Source organism: Electrona antarctica, assembly GCF_951216825.1.
Source record: "Electrona antarctica genome assembly, chromosome: 8".
NCBI lineage: Eukaryota > Metazoa > Chordata > Actinopteri > Myctophiformes > Myctophidae > Electrona > Electrona antarctica.
In genome coordinates, this window is record NC_136789.1 from 46084153 (window position 1) to 46104905 (window position 20753).

Here is a 20753-nt window from a genome sequence, read left to right on the forward strand (position 1 = left end):
AGGGAAGTAAATCAATAGCGATACCACAATGTAGAAATACTCTGTTACAAGTGCACAGTACATTTTTCACTTGAGTAAAAGTTTAATTGGTAAGGTAAAAGTAAAATTAGTGGAGGCACAATATTTGCATATTTCGCTATATTTGCATATTTTATAAGACAAAATATTTGCATCTGAGATGCAGTGGATAGAAGTATAAAGCATTGAAAAAAAGTAGATTGTCAGTGCATTGTCAGAAACAGAACAACGTCAGTGAGAAATGGAGGTATTTGCCAAGGTGTCCTAAATATGAATTCTATTCAGATTCCCTGAATAGATAGAGTTCTTCTGCTGGACACTTCATTTCAGTTAGCAAAGCATTATTTAGCAAGGCTAATTCTACTACTAAAACCTGCAGGGAAGACATGCATTTTCAGAAAATCTTTTTCAGTTAAAGATCAGGAAAGCATGAAGAGTTGGAATCTATATAGATACTTTCCATCACTGCCTCTGGGACATGCAGTCCCAGAGGTCAGTTGTCACAGCAGCTAATGAGGCTTGTTGAGATCAGAGACAAAAAGACAACCTTCTTAAGTTCTTGGATCTCAAAGAGTGCCATTAAGAGCAGTAGAAGATCAATTATGGCTGTGGTCTTAACAAAGCGCCTAGAGCTTTTATACATCTGATGAGCTAACTATAGATGTCTTTTGTTCTATTTAAGAAAAGATGTCATCCTCACCTGTGAAGTTAGTTTTGTTCACAGAACACAGCTTGCTCATTATATTGTCATCTAAAAAGTCAGTTAGCTGATGCTTTTATCATGCACAGGAAAAACAAGCTAAAATGTAAAGACGCTGTTAAATGATCTTAAATGTTTATTGTTAAAAAGTTAAAGCTAGCAGCTGGGTCGCCCGTCTCTCTTACTTTACCGTTTGTTTTACAGTACCTTTAACCTTGACAGTGTACAAAATGACCCAGTCAATGTTTACAGTATTACACTGTACCAGTGCTTGGAACTATGCATTATTATATTGTTTGTTTTGAAAAATACATTAGGCCTATACAACTGTTTAAACAGTTAAAAGCTGTAACACAAAATCTAGGACCCAAACTAGTGAGAATAGAAGATCTACAAGCTTGTAGATCGGCTATTTTCACTACTTCTTAAACATTTGTTTTCAAATTTATGGAATTTCTTTGATTTTTCTTTGATTTCTTCCTGAAATTACAGTTTTTTGAAAATGTTTTGAAATACTAATAATTAAAAACTAAAATTAAAGGACCACTTCACCACTTTTCAACCTATCTTCATATACTAGGTCCTCACTAATGATCATGAAAAAATGGCGCAATCTTTTTCCTACTTGGTCTGTGTCTCATAGGAGGGCCGTGGGCAGTTCAGAAACCGTCTTCCAGTGACATCATCGATGGGAAATACAAGCTAATAGAAACTGCAGGCTTTCTAGTCCTGAAAAGTTGCAATGTGAAAATGGAAGCCATCGTTCTCACGATAATACAAATCTAAACATTTTTGTAAAAAAATCTTGAAATAATCTGCCTAATGATGATGTCACTGGAAGACGGTTTCTAAACTGCCCACAGCCCTCCTATGAGACACCGACTGAGTAGAAGAAAATCGTGCCATTGTATCATGATTATTAGTGAGGACCTATTATATGAAGATAGGTTGAAAAGTGGTGAAGTGGTCCTTTAAGGAAACCAAAAAAATAAAGGGAACCATAAAAAAGAAGAATCCGCGACCCACAAATGGGTCCCAACCCAGTGTTTGGGAACCAGTGTGTTATGGCAATGCCCTGACAGTGACGAAAGATAGAGAGTGGTAGAGAAGAGAGGGTATAGTTGAAGGAAAGGCAGATGGAGACGGCAGACGAGAGAGCGCGACAATTAAGAAGAAAGCCCAGTCAGTGGTCAGCAGCTGGCCGTGCTGCTGGCTGTCCACCTCGGCTGGTGCATTTCCTCTGAGCGCCATGAGATCTTTATTAGGAGACAAAGTGCACATCCCGCGTGTGGGAAGAAAAAAGGAGCACGGGAGTGGTTTGCTTTCAAGCGGAGCCAGTCACGCGGCCTGGTAATAAATCAAATAGACGCTTTGAAAGCAGACACAGTGTTGTGTTCGGCGACCAGGGAGGGAGGAAGCGAAGGCGGTCGTCTTAGATCCCACCACCCGCCTCCCTCCCTCCCTCCGAACCCCCATCCCCACCGCCTCCGACACGAGGATAAGAGTTTCCGTTGCACATCGCTACATTATACATATACAATGAGTACATCAAGCAGGATGGAGGTGCGCGTCCGTTGACGGCGCACCGTGATCAACAGCATTGCTGAAGCCCGATATAGCTACAGAATGTATCAGAAATCAGAATGCATCTCTAGGAGATGCAGGGGACAGGAGAGGGAGGAAGGAGTGTATGAAAAAAATGAAAATAAAATAAAATACAATGCCGCAAAGCATAATGGTGGAACGGCTGGAAGGAGCCACTGAAGCACTTTGAAATAAAGAGGATTTGAAAGAAAGCATTGTTGGTAGATAGATGAAAATACTGTGGATGGACGGGAGATTCAAAGCAGTATGCAGGAGAAAGGAGGAGATGCATGAGAGGACAGCAGAGCTCCTTGTGGGAGACTCTAGGACTCTTACTTACGTAAAGCTGCACGGAGGGAGAGACCATGGCGAGAGAGAGAGAGTTTATAATGAAACAACACGCAGCATGGAGACAAGTGGGTGGAAAATGAAAGAGGGCAGAACACAGAGCCGTGTCGGGAACCCAAATATGCTTCCCCCAAAAAATATTCCCGCACTGAAAGCACAATACTGTATAGGCTATGGTCTAACTATATGGTCTATTTGTAAAGAATTCTCACAAATTCATTCATTCATTCATTCATTCTGGTCTGGTCTGGTCTGGTCTGGTCTGGTCTGGTCTGGTCTGGTCTGGTCTGGTCTGGTCTGGTCTGGTCTGGTCTGTCTGGTTATCCATCTATCCATCGATCTATCTATCTCCTATATAAGGTCATTTTCAGTGGCACCTCTCAAATAAACACACCCGCAGGAGGAAAACATAAGGGGAGGTACAGTACGTGGGGGGCTGGGGAAGAAAAAGAGCTGCGCGAGCTGCAGAGGAAGGAGCTCCAGTATATGTATGGATCATGAGGTGAAAGTCAGACGAGGTGCGGAGAGGAGAGTGCAGCAGGGTGTGTGTGTGTGTGTGTGTGTGTGTGTGTGTGTGTGTGTGTGTGTGTGTGTGTGTGTGTGTGTGTGTGTGTGTGTGTGTGTGTGAGGGGGTCAGCAGTAGTAGTACAGTACCTGTGTCTCGAGTACCAGTGGGGTCTGAGGCCTGGGGGTCTAACAGTGTGGTAGTATCTGGAGGAGTGGTATGGGGGAGGGTGGTGGTGGATGGAGGCAGGGTGGTGGGGACGTCTGGTGAAGAGGACACGACAGACACACACACGCACACACACACACACAAAGAAATAACACAACACAAAACCACATTGGGACTGTTAGGCTAAAACAATGATGTAGTAAATGGAACAAAAAAAGGTCTAAGTATATATATATATATATGGTATATACATATACATATACATCAACATAGCGGGGAAATTAAAAATGTTAAAATCACATGATAAATTAGCATACAAAACAACATGAACGTAGGCATGTAGGCGACACATCCTAAAACAGAAAACGTGAATTATCGTTAATCAAATGAACACAGGACAAAAAAGTGAACGATCATCAACCGCCATGTTTTTCTCTTATCGGGCTATAATTGCTGATACTGTGATCTTGATAACTTACAATAATATAGTCAGAGTAGAGCATTTTGTAATTCAGTTCACTGGGAAGCTGTGCTGAATCACCGGACAGACACTGACCACTATGATTCAGTGTGGATCTGGGTCAAGGTTCTGACTATAAACAAATCTTAAAAGCCAGACACCAAGCTCACCAGAAGCTGAATTTGAATGACCTGCACACTGTATTCATTGGCTGCAGATTTGCCTTCGACCGTCATGTACTAGTCTGTAACATGTAATGCTTGAGGCGAAAGATACTTCTTTATGAGGCAGCATTCAGAAGGTCACAAGACGGTGAATAAATCTTGGACTATTTCAAAGCTCTGTTTCCTCCACTGCTGAGGGTTCAGCGGCTTTTGAGGAGAGAGAGCAACATTTTGGAAGAATAACAGAAAAGCAGGGCAGGTTGTCTGATACGCCAGGGCCAAGGTTAAGCTAGACAGACATTTGACAGACTTTAGAGTTGCTGCTGAGAGCAAAATGTATCAATGTATAATTCATTGTGTGCAGCCTGTGAGCACAGCTCCCAAACAGTTTGTATTTGCCTGCATTCAATAATTTCTTGTCGGGTGAGACTTACCTCCTAATTTACAACAACGAGAGCTCTTTTTCATTCAGAGATTTTTCATTTTAATTACTGGTCCATTTTGTTCAAGCTGTCCACTCTCAGAGTTACAGACCTGCAAGTGTCCATTTGGACCCCCTGAAGGAACCCTGAGGGGTTCGTGGACACCACTGATTTATCTTTCTATGCAACCTTCAACCAATACCAACGACCTTCTTCGGAAGGTGAACTGAACAATGTTCAGCTACCGAACAGCAGACAGCATTTTCTATGGACTCAACAGTGTTATTACAGTACAATTCGTTGACCAGGGTCACTCAGAGGTCTGTACTTACTTACACTAAATCTCTCCACCGAAAACAGCCTATCTACAAGCTCCCAGTAAAATCCTTACGGGTCCATTTTGGTCATTTGTAAATTAACACTGAGGGTTTTTCTCTGTAGAGCCACTATTGAGGCAATGTTTCCCCACATACATGTCACTCATTAAAGTAATTGGAAAAAATGGACGTGGCGCGCCGCGTGACAAAGTTAACAAGGTTACAGTAGCATCTTGGCTTCTATGTTTATGTCTCAGTGCTTATTATGGTTGAGCTGCAGGCTTTTAATTGGTTGCGGTTCGCCTTTGCGGGGCTCCTCGTCATCCCGTATGTCTGGGTGACATTTCAGACTCATAGTGAATCACTATGTAGCTAAGTGCATGTCTTGAGGAAAGGTTGAACGAGGAAAAAAAGGAAGAGGCTCATCGTCAGCGAGGAACCATTAAAAAGGCATTTTCCAGGAATTATGGCGGCAATTGCGAAAGGCTAAAAGGTGTGCTAATCACAGATGAAGGGTAGGAACAGACTGGCTGCCATTTTAGAAGAACAAGTAATGAATCTGGATAGGGCTCTTTTTGACCCATGCACGCCCAATTACCTTTTTTCTATCGTGACAAAGAAGCACTGGGCTTTAAGGGTGATTTATACTGTAGTTGTTGTTGGTGTCGCACACCAAAAATAGCCAATCTACAAGCTCATATAGTGCTTTATATAGTGCTGCATTATAGTGATGCCATCAACGCGCACATTGCTTCTTCTTGTTGTTCCATTTGGGTGGCATTTGCAGCAGTGGCAGCATGGAGCCATGGACACAATGACCTTGTCGCGTGGCCCTAATTAAAATCTCCTACCTGAGGCTATAAGAATCAGGAGGGAGGTTAGCGGAAACTTTACTGAAACCTTACTTGCTTTAAATAATGAGCAGGTTCACTAGGGCTGCACTGTGTATTCAAATAGTCTCCACCAAAAAGGACGGAATCGTCTATCACTACCAAGGTCCCAGATTGGTTAATGGTGGTAACAAACACACTCCTTTATCACAGTAAATAAAAGCCATGGTTTCAAAGCCACGGCAATAATTAACAAACTGAGGATACACAGACGAATCCCAAGATGAGAGTGTAAAGATCCGAATGGACCGTAAGTCACTGTCTTCTTGTCGTCACACTCTTTATCTGTGTGTGACTTCTGCTTGCGGCTGTGAATTAGGGCCAATGCCTCTTCCACATCTTTAATGGAGCCTTCACACATGATTAGATTTTACCGCTTAAAATTAGGAGACGGGAAAAGGAGATGGATCGCAAGGCTCCTAAACATCAAGGTGACATTTATCAGCCCTCAGCACGGGAGGGATTTGTAGACTATAGGGATCTGAATACAAAGACAAGTGGGGAGTGGAGTGGCATTGGCCCTTATTTATTCATTACAGTACTAAACATAGAAGCATAATATAACATCACATAAGCAGCTCTAACGATATTAAGGCCATGCATATGTTTATCTTAAACCAATTTCTTAGCTGCTGATCAGGGTCACACGTCATTTCAAATCAAATGGAGACCACAGTGATACTGGATAAACAAAAGTCGTGTTGCAACTTACGACTGTTCTGCATGCTGTGCCAGGACAAGAATTTGAGTTTTTAGCATCAATAGCTATTCTAACTGAATGTAAATTGCAGCTGGTAGGCAATTTGGCACTGAATTTATCTCTTTGTGCAAGCCAGTCTGAATTGTTATGTGAAGTTATACAATGTTGAATTATGTTTATGAAGTTTATGAAGTTTTTTCTCTTGCCTCACAAGATGCTGATTCAACGTATTTCTGTTCCCTCTTTGTGTGCAAATTCAATTTCTCTTTCCAATTATATACAGTATTTCAGGAATATACTGTAGGCCTACATATGTACTAGCTGATCAGTGTACATATTTAATTTGTTCGACATATATGCCAGCTAACAGACCAAACTTCATTTCCTCTTTTTCATCATTTCAATTCTTTTTTCAGAGAGGTCTGAGAGACAAACCAAGGACAGATACATGCAAGACTGCATGGGGTCGGATTTGAACCCGGTCCTCACACTCTAAACTTTAGAGTGTGAACTCTAAACTTTAGAGTGTGAACCCCTTTTGGTGTTTTAAACATTATGTTATAATTTAGCTATTGAAAAATAGCAGATCTACAAGCTCATAGCGCGCCACCGAGTGGCGCGCTACGAGCTTGTAGGTCTGCTATTTTTGAAAAATCGTGGGGAAAAAATAAATAATAATAATTTGGCGACCCCCCCGAGGGGTTGCGACCCACGGGTTGAGAACCCCTGCTCTAAAGGAGCATGCTGTATGGTCTGTGCACGTGGCTGAGCCACCAGGCACCTCACTCCATTTTCCTTTTGTCCTCTGCTGGTAGGAACAGGACTAGACTAACCCCAGGATCCTGGATGCTTGCAGTATATTGGCCTCTCTGATAAACTCATACTTCAGGTATTCAAGTATTCAATGGTACAAATTGCAAAGTACATTTCCTTTTTAATATCAATGCATTGCGTTGTGTTGAAATTTAGAACATTTCCACACAAAAAAAGGTTTAAGTTTAAATATAGTTTCACTCTATTTGAAATAGGGCTTACAGAAAGTTTCTACAAGTTGAGTCAAAAGTACAATATTTCTCCACCACTGGCCAAGACCAGTAGCCTGGCTCCAGTCCCTAAATGGCTAGCCACGCCCATTAAAAAAATATATGTTCTGAATAATGGAGTGAAACAAAATGAAAATTCAGGTTAGTGTCAGGCTTACAAGACCAGTGTACTACTGAAATAGCAGAAATAACTTTGGTTGGTTACATGCAGTAGCTATAAGTAACGTCACAACACCCATTGGTAGGTGCACATTTGTAGTAACAGCTAAACTCTTCAAGCTTGTGGTGCAACCCCCACTCTAATTTAATAGCGCGTAAATCTCAATGTGGTAACATGCGACTTTCAACTTGCACACGGCAACCGACTGCTGGCTGACAGACAGCACATACCCATCGAAGGGAGAACGAATCCATTAACATTAAAGCTACACCAGAACACGGCAGTTTGATACCTGAGAGGATTACTCTTGTTTATCAGAGCATATCTGCCTTCAAGCTGGAGAACAAACTAAACAGCTCAAATGCTCACGTATCCTACCGCCCCCGCACACATGCACAGTCCCATCACTCTTAATCTTTTTTCTCCCCCTCCCAATATGCGCCCCTCATCAACCACTGCTATAGCGCTTAAAAATAGAGAGGGGGGAGAGAAGTCACACTGCTTCATTCTCCTTTTTCACGCATTATTACTTAATGCCATAAGACAAATGCCATCTGTGGCAGCAGCGGTGGTGCAGAGGGAGGGAGAAGGAAGCACTATCTGTTCTCTCTGACACCCAGAGTTCCTTTATCCCTCTCTCAGTCTCTCCAACTCCTCTGGAGGTCTGGGGAATTAGTTCTCCTTCCTGGTGATATTCCTGACATGGCACCGCACACGTGAGTGTGCGTGTGTGCGTGCGTGTGTGCGTGTGTGCGTGTGCGTGTGCGTGTGTGTGTGTGCGTGTGTGTGTGTGTGTGTGTGTGTGTGTGTGTGTGTGGGTATCTTGCACGATAGTTTATTTATGGAATAGCGTAGGTAGCATTTGTTTCACCTAAGGCCCCTGTTTGCCTGCGTTTGAGATTGTCTAATACTAATCACATGTGCTGCTAGGATCAGCAGTGCAGCTACTGAGATCAGCGTCTTGATACAGCAGCTCTGTATCACCCAGAAGACTGTTTCTACGGAGGGCGCCGGTGGGTGAGGGTTAAGATGACGCAATGCATTCTGTTTACAGCACTCTGAAATACTGTACTGTATACCGCCTCCATCCGTCTATATTGTCAGAAAGGTGTTTTAAGGGATTCTTGTCATTTAAATAACGGTAATGAAGATTACTATGAAGTATTGTAATATACTATGTGTGTGTGCGTGCGTGCGTGCGTGCGTGCGTGCGTGCGTGCGTGCGTGCGTGCGTGCGTGCGCGCAGGCCGTGCGTGCGTGCGTGCGTGCAGGCCGTGTATGGGTGCCTGCGTGCATGTGTAAGAATTATTCAATCTCTATATCAGTGATCTGTCTGTTAAAGGGCAAACAGTTTCTTATGTAAGCGAGTAAATTACTTAAACTGTACAATACTGCCAATACAGGTTACCCAAATAATGTTATAGTACAGTATATCACCCCAAAGATTTAATGTGCATGGTGTCCCTATTTTGGGCACGTCATCAGAGCCGAAAATGTTTTTTAAGTACAGAAATGAGCTGATCCACAAGCGTACAATGCTCGCAGATTGGCTGTTTTTGCTACTCTTGCACGACACTGTCAGACTGTTTTTTGAAAATGTTTTGAAATCATAATAATAAAAAATCAAATGAGTAGGGTATCCCTAAAACAACACTGACGTCACCAAATGTGGAGCGACGCCCCTCTGCACTGTAGTTCACTCCCACTCCTAGGCCAGGAAATGTGTCTCGTCGTTCCCCCAGGCTGTTCTTTAAGAGCCCAATCCGAAGGAAAATAAAAGCCCGCAGGGTACCGAGGCTAGAGCTCACCATACATACACATAGAGCACATATTGAAGCCTGCAGGGTACCGAGGCTAGAGCTCACCATACATACACATAGAGCACGTATTAAAGCCTGCAGGGTACCGAGGCTAGAGCTCACCATACATACACGTAGAGCACGTATTGAAGCCCGCAGGGTACCGAGGCTAGAGCTCACCATACATACACATAGAGCACGTATTAAAGCCTGCAGGGTACCGAGGCTAGAGCTCACCATACATACACATAGAGCACGTATTAAAGCCTGCAGGGTACCGAGGCTAGAGCTCACCATAAACGTAGAGCACGTATTAAAGCCCTCAGGGTACCGAGGCTAGAGCTCACCATACATGTAGAGCACGTATTGAAGCCTGCAGGGTACCGAGGCTAGAGCTCACCATACACGTAGAGCACGTATTCAGCGCTGCTGGTCCCCAGGTGGTTCCTGGCTTCACAGCGGTACGTGCCGTTGTCCGTCTTGTTGAGAGACGTGAAGGTCAGCTCTCTGCCCTCTACGATCATCCTCTCCAGGTCGGGAAGCTCGCCGCCGTCCTTCGTCCACGTCACGGGGTCCGGTCTGCAGTGGACAGAACCAGAACAAGTACTCACATGTTTTACTTAAGTAAAAGTATTTTACCTAAGTACTGCAATGTAGAAATACTCCGTTACAGGTAAAAGTCTGGAATTACAAAAGTATTGGCATAAAAATGTACTTAAAGTACCATTTCCCTTTTTTGTAATTGATATTGTACTGGAGTACTTCCAATGTATTTATTTCAAAACCTTATTTACTAGTTACTTTTTAGATTTAGATTATTATTACAAAACATTACTCACTTCAGCCCTATATATATATACATTTCGGCCATTTGAAAATAGACGACACAAGCTCAGATAACAATGTATCACATCTATTGTAGATCGGCTATTTTCAAAAGATCTTCATACATTTGAAAAGATGTGAAATGGGACATTATGCATAATGAGTATAGCTTACTTTCTATTTTTGGTACTTTACATTTTTAATACCGGGGTTTTACTTGTATTGATACTGTTACTTAAATAAACAGTTTGAGTACTTTCTCCACCACTGTTATTTTCCAATTCCCTCTTAGTAGGGACAATTCCCTCTTAGTAGGGACAATTCCCTCTTAGTAGGGACAATTCCCTCTTAGTAGGGACAGTTCCCTCTTAGTAGGGACAATTCCCTCTTAGTAGGGACAGTTCCCTCTTAGTAGGGACAATTCCCTCTTAGTAGGGACAGTTCCCTCTTAGTAGGGACAATTCCCTCTTAGTAGGGACAGTTCCCTCTTAGTAGGGACAATTCCCTCTTAGTAGGGACAATTCCCTCTTAGTAGGGACAGCACAATGATGAATCAAGCCAGTGGTTTCAGAGGAAGCTACTGAATGATGGAATAGGCTGCATTAGTAAGCAGACTTCAGTCTCCAGGTTTAGAGATAAGCAAAACTAAAAAACTAAAAACAAACAGCCATTCCATTGCACTGCACCAGAAACCCACTTTATACGTGCAGATCGTAAGATGGTAGATGTGCCTGCTAGATGTACTTTGCTGCTATACGGCTTGAGATGAGATAAAGGTTTTCTAACATCATCAACATGCATTGCTCAGACAATGACTTACGAGGGGTTTCCTTTGGAAAGGCACTCCAGCTTCAGGTATTGACCCTCCTGGGGGAACGCCTGCGAGTGGATGATTTCCACACGAGGAGCATCTGGGAAAGACACAACAATTGTTATAGAGCGCCGAAGTCCTGACGTGAACTCGCTCATCCCCTGGTTCACGGAAGATTTTCTCTATGGAGAATAACATTGGGTCATATTAAAATCGTCTCATATAAGAATTGTGGTCCAAAAATAAACAAACTGTCTTTGCGATATTGTCGGGGAGGTGTCTCTGTATCGTTTAAGACAGTAATTCAGTCATATTTCATACTGTTTCTAGCGAAAACTTAACTAATTCGATGGCTGATTAACCGATTTACAAGCTATTTTCAGTATGCAACGAAGCCTAAAATTCCTTCGACTGGATCTCTTCTCCGCTAGTCCCTCCCTAACATGTTAGTCTATTTATTTGACAAAATTGTCAATATATTTATTTAGTTTGTATTCCATTTTCCTCAGTGTAAAACAATAGTCGACAAATTCAACACTGCCGCCAACGTTGTAGCCGCTGAGACGTAGTGGTCAAAGTTGGAACTGCAGGCTGGCGTTTTTTGCCTGTGCATTTAGCACGAGTAAACCCCGCGCAGCTGGGGTTTAACACGGAGCGGAAATAGAGCGTTCTTCCGCAGTTCTTCAAACGCCACTGAGCAACTTCCATTGAAATGAACAGTGGGATCGGGGCTGTCCAGTCTCTAGATTATATATAAGTCTATGGGAGATACAACTAAATGAACAGTGGGATCGGGGCTGTCCGGTCTCTAGATTATATATAAATCTATGGGAGATACAACTAAATGAACAGTGGGATCGGGGCTGTCCGGTCTCTAGATTATATATAAGTCTATGGGAGATACAACTAAATGATACGTAGCTTGCGGAGTTAGTTCAGTCAGATATACTCAAGCGGCTTCATGCTATGCTCAAGCCAAAGGGTGCATACTGTACATATAATAATATGCTGCATTATGTGGGTGTATACAGTGTTTGCATGACCCACATGTCATACGCTGAAATGTAGCAGAGCCGAACGTCAAGATAAAATATTATATGCACAAATTGTATTCTCATTCTATAATAAATATAGGTTAAATCTGTTCGCGAGTTAACTGAATGAACTAATAGTTAGTGTGTGTGCGTGTGGTAAACTCACAGTGGACCTCCAGTACTTCGGTGGCCTGCTGTGGCATCTGGGAGAGAGCCACGTGGTCCACCTTGCATGTGAAGGCAACCCCGTCATCACTTCTGTCCACGTGCAGCTCCAGAGAGCTGCGCACGGTGAACGTCTTCCCACTGGCATTCACCTCCTTAGCACCTGGAGGGGGAGGAGAACAGGAGAGAGCAATGTGTTGTCACATACTGTACAATATAAAGCCTACAAAACTACAAGCATTCTACACAGTATACTATCCTGTATCCAACACTCTCTAAGCTCAATTTACACCATAGATTTTTATTGTGGCTTTATAATGGAAGAAGTTTATTTGTTTTGAAACAACACATACCACAAGAAAAGTCTTTAATGCTAAAGATTATAAGAAATATATGAATATATATCGGATATTTATAGGGTTAAAAAATATGGGTGCAAAGAAATTAGATTCTTGAACGGCCACAAGGTCACTGGCGACACATCACCTTTTAGAGTGCACTGAAATTGATTCGTAGTACGGGAGCCACTGAAGGCTGTTTAGAGTTATAACGTGAGGATTATGGCCACATTGGGACAAAACAAACCTAGTCAATACTAAAGCAGTTTCCTTTTCCACGTTCTAAATACCACAGGACTTCATAGGGGTCATTGATCAGCAACTACCAAGAGCTTATTATCCAATCTCCAGCTGGGTGTCCGACACTATGTGTGTGTGTGTGTGGTGTACACAGTGTGTGTGTGGTGTACACACAGTGGGACTCTATGATCGATGAATGATAGCTGTGGAAGCCAACGTGCTGTTCTGCTGCATGTTTCTGTGCTGATGTAAGTGTGACTAGTGCACTCTCTGCTGCTGTTTACTGCAACCATGGCATCATTACAGGCAGTCTTTGGGAAAAGGTTTTTGCGACTGTAGGTCGCGCCACCATATATGGCCGTCAGTCCGTCACGCCTCGTGACACGTCACGCCACCATATGGTCGTCAGTCCGTCACGCCCTGTGACACGCTACATATGTGGCCGTCTCCATATATGAAGATCACGACACTGACCTCATCAAACCCTGGATAGCCATACATGGAGAAGACTGGATCATCACCTAACCCAAAGTTATTAGTGCAGCCGCGCCCGGCAGCCGGCGAAAACTAGAGGCCTACCTGGGCCATCATCAAACCCTGTACACTCAAGACACGCTCCATATATGGCCAATACAGAATTAATTCCATATGTTGATCTGACCCCCCCAAGCCAAAGCGCCAGCGCTCGCCCAGCAGTCTGCCGACACCTTTTAGGGTGAGGTCGCTTCTCCCGTTCAACACTCCCTGTTGTCAGGTGCCTCCCCAGCCCGTAGGAGTATGTGCCAATATCACTCTCCCCGCCTGGCATGCATCCCTTCCCCGAACACGGGCCAATTGTGTCCGTCTGTCCGAATAGACGGCGCACAAAGCCAGATGCATGACGGTGGATTTGAACCGAGCTTTGTCGGGCACCTATTCGAACACAATTGGCCCATGTTCGTCGGGCCGGGACGCCGGGTATAGGGAGGGTGATATGGTTCATTGCACGCGACGTACTCCTATGGGCTGGGGCGGCACCGGTCAGCAGGGAGTGTTGGACGGGAGGAGTAGGACGAAGGCTCTACATCCTCCTGGTGGGGGCTCTTCACTGGCAGGTGAGTCAGGATATACAGCAGCAGTGACGCACGCACGCACGCACGCACGCACGCACACAGGGAAAATAAGACCATGATGTGTGCAGCCCTCCCCCTCTCTCTCCTTTTCTCCTGTCCATATCTCATACTGCACTTTTCTTTGTTCAGAAAGCCAATCATTTCTTTGCTCTCCCGTTGTCTATTCAGGTGTTGTCAACGCTGCAGACCTGTCAGTCATGTATGGCCAGTGGGAGGCAGTTTCAGCACCTCACTGGAGGTGGGAGTGAGCAGAATGTGGATGATGAGCAAATAGGGGGGAGGGAGAGAGAGAGAGAGAGAGAGAGAGAGAGAGAGAGAGAGAGAGAGAGAGAGAGAGAGAGAGAGAGAGAGAGAGAGAGAGAGACTGTTCAGGAGACATAAACAAATTTAACCTGTAAAGAACTATGATGCATTCTTCTGGATCTGTGATGAGGGTAAAGAAAAACAGAACACAGTCACAGATGCTAAATACAAAAAAATAAAAAAACAACTAAGAGTCTAAATGGCTTTCGTAGACAAATGGAATTTCTAGGCCAAAGAGTCATGCTACAGGAAAGGCCATTTAAGGTGTCACTCCCATGGTTAGGGTTCCTCCATGGAGTGACGGCGTGAATACACATGGCACGTTTCACGGAAATCCACGCATCCGATTTTTAGATACTGTACGAAATTCAACGATTCATAAGGTTTTATAGTTATATTTCAATAATCACAAAACCCCAAGAAACAAGCTTGTAATATGTCTCAGGGCACACCAGTTTGGGAACCACTTATGCTTGTGCATAACATGATCATGTGATCATCATTCAGAATGCCAGTGTGTAACCACACAATAAAACCAATGTTTTGGTTATTATTGTTGCTTTGCAATGCATTTGTGTGTGCGTAACACTGGACCATGCATCATTTATGTGTGCTGTTCTGTTAGCAGCTGTTGACTTGTCTGTCTCATCACACCAAATGCAGGTTCTGTTTTGTCACTGTCAGCGTGCACAAGTATTGATATGCTGGAGGCTACTGTCTCCGGAAACAATCTGCGCATTTCTAAAGTGAGCCAACTTAGAAACTGAACTTTGCTTGAGAAACAATGCTCTGTGTGATCACAAATGAATAGAAGACACATAATTGGCGAGGGCTTTACACTGCAAATGTGGTGCTCTTTATAATTGAGCGCAGCGCAGATGTGCTGAAGGAATAGTAATGAGTCCAGCTACATTTCCTCTGAGAGAAAGGGAGACTTTTAGATGCATTCCTGTGTTGTCCCATGCCTGAACTTTGGTTTATTAATTAGTTCCCTTAATCAAACTGGGAGACAAAAAACCTAGAAACGTGTCCATTTCAGTCAATCAGTGCAGCATCGGTGCAAATTCTCTGTGAGTGTGCGTGTGCACGCACACACACTGGAAATCTTTCATGGGTGTGTGTGTGTGTGTGTGTGTGTGTGCGTGCGTGCGTGCGTGCGTGCGTGCGTGCGTGCGTGCGTGCGTGCGTGCGTGCGTGCGTGCGTGCGTGCGTGCGTGCGTGCGTGCGTGCGTGCGCATTCACCTCCCTGGAGGTGTATGCCCTGAATACAGTAAATGCATGTTTGCTTTCTACCTCTTATGTAATTGACCAAAACTCAGAGGGAGTCTCACTTAAAGTTTACACCTCACACACACAGCAGGCATCATCATGATCAATGCTGTTGTTGATGACTCCTGACATACATTATGCTGCCAATGAAAGAATATTAAAGTTTCTGCAGTTTGTCTATAAAGATAGTAAGCAGGCACAGGCAGACTAAATAAGTTGTGAGAGACAGAGCCATGCAGAGACTTCTGTAACACTTCAGAGAAACTTTGGACGTGTCCACTCAACCATAGTCAGCAAAAAAGGGTCTGAAAAACAATGAGAAAATCAATGACAGACATTTCCTGAAAAATAAATCCCCACGTCCACACACACCCTGGCTTTGAAAAGATTCTCTCTATTTTTGTGTGCGTGTGCGTGTGTGTGTGTGTGTGTGCGTGCGTGCGTGCGTGCGTGCGTGCGTGCGTGCGTGCGTGCGTGCGTGCGTGCGTGCGTGCGTGCGTGCGTGCGTGCGTGCGTGCGTGCGTGCGTGCGTGCGTGCGTGCGTGTGTGTGTGTGGGGGGGGGGCTAAGCATTGACAGATAGATTCAAAGCCGGTGAGAGCTTGGGGCGGACGAGTGGTGCTCATGGAGGTGAAACTTCATCTCTGCTGCCCATGAAAGATTTCCACTGCTTCTCACACGTTACCCAGAGCAAACCCAATAATATTTAGCTGTAAGCTTATAAATGTAAGCTAAGTATAGCCCTATGGTACTGATCAGCGGTTGACCTTCGTGTCTGGCACGTATAAGAGAACTGCAGTCTTTCTTTATATATCAGAGTTTCTCTTGACATTCATGCTGCTGTTTTTCCTTTTCCTTTTACTGTATTCTATGTATATTACTGTAACTTTTTCTTTTAACATAATAGGTGTTTCTTTCAGAATGTGACCGTACGAACCCGTTTGCATTTACTAATCCATTCCATTTGATTAAACACAAGTTTATTATAGTTTATAGTTTTCCATTTATGACACAAGAGTGTAAAATTTAAAACAAGGACTACTCTGCAATCAGCTCGATAGTGCCAACATGTAATGTGTAAATTTGCATTTTTAATGTACTGTTAAGACAGTTGATAACGATTCAGAACTGGAAGGACAGAATATAATTTCCAAAAGATGTTCCCTCGAGATATTGTGATGATGGTGGCAGCGAACTCTGTCTGATGCGCCCATCCAAAAAAAAGAAAACATCAATTGGGTAAAGATTGGGTGACTGCAAAGGTCGTAGCATGTTATTCAAGTTTGTCATACTTGTGGATGGTGCATTGTCATCTCGGACGAAACCAACCACTCCCATCAAGCATCAAGATAGAAGCGTTTCATAGGATAAAGGTGAACACACTCTATATTGATTTGCAGTGACCTTTCCCTCTAAGGGGACAAGTAGACTACAATATACTGTGAGGATCCCATCCCCACAGCCCAACAGAGCCACTGGACCCCCTCACTGAAGGGGTCAAGCATTCAGACCTGTACCATTCTGCCCGGCAGCCACACATGCACTTACCCAGCTGTGGAGAATATGCTGTAGTTAAGGATGACTCATCTGACCATATCACTTTTTTCTAAATCTCTGTAGGCCAGTATCTGTGGTTTATGCACCATTAACTCTCAACTGGACTTTCATCCTTTTAAAGAGGGGCTTATGCACCACAGTCCTACGTATAGGCTATAGCGTATAGCCCTATGTAGTTGTCCACGGAATGTTCTACTGACAGTCTGATCAGGAGGAAGAGTTGCTCTGTTTTTCCTTACACTCATACACAAGCAGCAGTCATTGAATGTGCGCATTAGATGTCAATGTTCTATTTACTGTCATAGATGGACATACAGGTGTCACGTCATTTTAGTTACTGTTCCTATTGAAACACAAGCTAGTTGAGCAGCCTTTGTGACTGAAGCTCCTGCCTGCACGCCATGACCCAATAATGAACCCTCTATCATAGTCACCTAAATCTTTTTCTCTTGCCATATTGATCTAAAATCTAGGTCATCTGGGACTGCTCAGCATTTGCCACAGAGCATGATAGGGTCTTAATTGCTTAATTAATCTTTGCCATGCCAGGAGATTCACCCCTTTGTGTGTGCGTGCGTGCGTGCGTGCGTGCGTGCGTGCGTGCGTGCGTGCGTGCGTGCGTGCGTGCGTGCGTGCGTGTGTGCGAAGGACATGCTGTATCAAAATATCATGCATCCTCAGTGAGAATGTACATTCCTGTGTAATGTACTAATTCCATCCATGACAGCTAATACACCAGATGTTGTTGTGGTTGATGCAGAGTCCAGAGAAGTGTCTGTATTAGAGATAGCCTCCACCTTTGACCCTTTGACCCTAGCCTAGATTAATGACCAAGGTCATTAAATACCAACCACTTCTACCATATCAGAGCTGGTTGATACGGTAGGTGGTGAAGACTATTATGCTTTAATATTTGGTAGCCTAGGCTAGGACATATTACCCACAGACTGGTTGTTAAAGGGTTTCAACAATATTGGATGCCCAAGAAGTAGGCAAATATGCTGGCAAAGTGCTGTGCTGTCTCTGCCATAATTGCTAGCCGCCACATATGGCACTACTGAGTACTGAGTGCTCCATCTCAGTAAGGTTGTCAAATAATTGGTGCTCTCTCAAATGTGATATGATCAAATGCATTTAGATAGGAGGGTGTAGAGTGACAGGAAACCAAGGGCAGAGAGATGAGAGACATGTGACGTGAGACAAGACCAGGAGTCGGATTCGAACTCGCTCCTCAGCACGTGGTCTGTGAACCATTTGTCTGAACCGCCAGGCACATTGCTTTTATAAGACCAATACAAATGGAAACATAAAGGCGATACTGTGCAAAATTGCAAATCACAAATGTAAAAATTTGAATAACAATTTGATTACAATAATCATTCCTACAAGAAAGTAGTCCCCAGCTGTCTGTGCAAGTATAGTTGCTATGCAACGTCTCATCTTTGCCTGTCGTCCTTTGCTGTTTTTGATACTGGCATCTACTGAAATCTGGCAAAATGGCATTGACCTGCCCCTTTGATGCTGTTTGAAGGTTTAAGATCGTTAGATAACACATATTTCTTTTAAGTTCATCAATCTCTTTTGGCAACTCTGCATGTTGTCCTTCAGATATGCATTCTATCCACACTTCCAAGTAGAAATAATACTCAAGACTGGTCTCAGTCTAGAGTCTGGTCTCTTAAGACCTCATTTTGATCGCCTTGGTCTCACCTGCAATTTAATTTGACTCTGTCTTGACTTGGTCTCTGACCAAAAGGATTCTGTATTTCTTTTCACTGTTTTCTCCAAAGTTGGCTACAGAATCTTTAATAGATTTACTATCAATATCTGGGTGCCATTTTGGGATTGATTCATGCTTAGATTGAATCTTGAATAAATTAGTTAATTACTTGATTACTCTTCTGTATTATTAACTATGAGCTTGTCAGTCAAATTCAGATCAAAACACGTCTTCTGTTTTACAGTATGGTTAGTTATAGTTATAGTTCATTTCGGTCCATTGAACAAGAGTTTCAATTTGTCCAAAAAGGTGTAGGCTGAAGCCAAGGCTTATTTTGCCATAATCTGATTGAACAAAAACTGAAAACAATTCCATTTGTCTTAATTCCATCTAATTTCCGTTACAAAAATATAATTATTTGGATATGGTGTTGATTAAGATTAGAAAAATGCTCTGGCCTCTCACTCTACCTTGCTCGGTCTCCATCTTCACTCAATCTCGTCCTGTGGACTCCTAGAGATACAGTTTGTGCCCTGTTTTTTTGCTGCTGATTTATATACAATAAAACTTAGGAGATCATAATGTTAGTATACTATACAACAGGGGTTCCCAAACCTTTTTGGCCTAGGTACCCCCTCATCCTCGCAACACCGATAATCATATTTACAGTATACATTTAAATGCCATTGGAACCATTTGTATTAAAACTTTTCAATCAAAGTCCCAACACATTTTCACAACATTTATTTAAGATGCTATCTTAGAATAGATGTAGACCTATTTGACAGTGCAGAAACATAATTGCCTTCCTTCCGGCTCCTCAATGCTGCTGGTGTTCCTCCCTGACCCCCCCCCCCTCTCTCTTTCCTCCCTCCACCCCCACTCACAGTGGATGGACTGACCTGATCTTGAACTCTCTGCACTTTATATTTATTATTTATTCACTATTCATTGCACATGCTGGTTTTGTCCCGTTTTGCACCTGTCCCAATGTTGTAACTGTACTCTGCCGTCCCACCAAACCTACTGTATGTGTCATGTTGTAACTGTACTCTGCCGTCCCACCAAACCTACTGTATGTGTCATGTTGTAACTGTACTCTGCCGTCCCACCAAACCTACTGTATGTGTCATGTTGTAACTGTACTCTGCCGTCCCACCAAACCTACTGTATGTGTCATGTTGTAACTGTACTCTGCCGTCCCACCAAACCTACTGTATGTGTCATGTTGTAACTGTACTCTGCAGTCCCACCAAACCTACTGTTTGTGCCATGTTGTAACTGTACTTTGCACACACACACACACACACACACACACACACACACACACACACACACACACACACACACACACACACACACACCCCACACACCACACACACACACACACACACACACACACACACACACACACACACACACACACACACACACACACACACACACACACACACACACACACAGAGTTTCAATGGCACACTTTTGGTCTGAGCCAAAATAATCATTAAGTGGAATTCCCCCCCTGGTGGCAGTTAATAATCTATTTTATATTTGTGTCAGCAGAAATGAAATGGGGATTACACACTAGCAAGGTGTTGTTTCCAAAATGTGTTGATTCAACATAATGGCTTTTGGAGAGTTTACATTACTGCTCCTGATGCAGGAAATTAATGCATACATTTACACCACGAGCTCTGTGTGCGTATGCATGCGTGTGTGTGTGTGTGTGTGTGTGTGTGTGTGTGTGTGTGTGTGTGTGTGTGTGTGTGTGTGTGTGTGTGTGTGTGTGTGTGTGTGTGTGTGTGCGTGTGTGTGCGCGTGCATGTGTGTGAGACTTGAGAGAGAGAGAGAATGAAGGAAAGAAAGAAAGAAAGAAAGAAAGAAAGAAACAGTAGGAAATATATGTAAACATCTCCATAGAGTAGACTCACAGTTGATAATATTCAATGACAGTATGATATGATACTGTATGATCATTTTGTTGATTACAGAGTACATTTAATTGTAGTTGATTGTATATATTGTTGAATGTACAGTGTATATATATAGTGTATATATATATATATGTGTGTATATATATATATATATATATATGTGTATAT

At 43.2% G+C, this 20753-nt stretch overlaps 1 protein-coding gene across 3 annotated transcripts in view; it reads right to left on the reverse strand.

The window, feature by feature from the left end:
• The window catches only part of cadm2a (cell adhesion molecule 2a), a 414954-nt gene that overhangs the window by 30491 nt on the left and 363710 nt on the right, over nt 1-20753 (reverse strand). For 2 of the 3 annotated variants that reach the window (XM_079508605.1, XM_079508604.1), the window contains 4 exons: nt 12115-12276; nt 10924-11014; nt 9679-9857; nt 3305-3418 (listed from right to left, as the gene is read on the reverse strand). In XM_079508605.1, the coding sequence (XP_079364731.1) occupies nt 3305-3418; nt 9679-9857; nt 10924-11014; nt 12115-12276 (546 nt within the window). The remainder of the gene's footprint in view (nt 1-3304; nt 3419-9678; nt 9858-10923; nt 11015-12114; nt 12277-20753) is intronic. The other variant, XM_079508606.1, reaches the window with a different exon arrangement.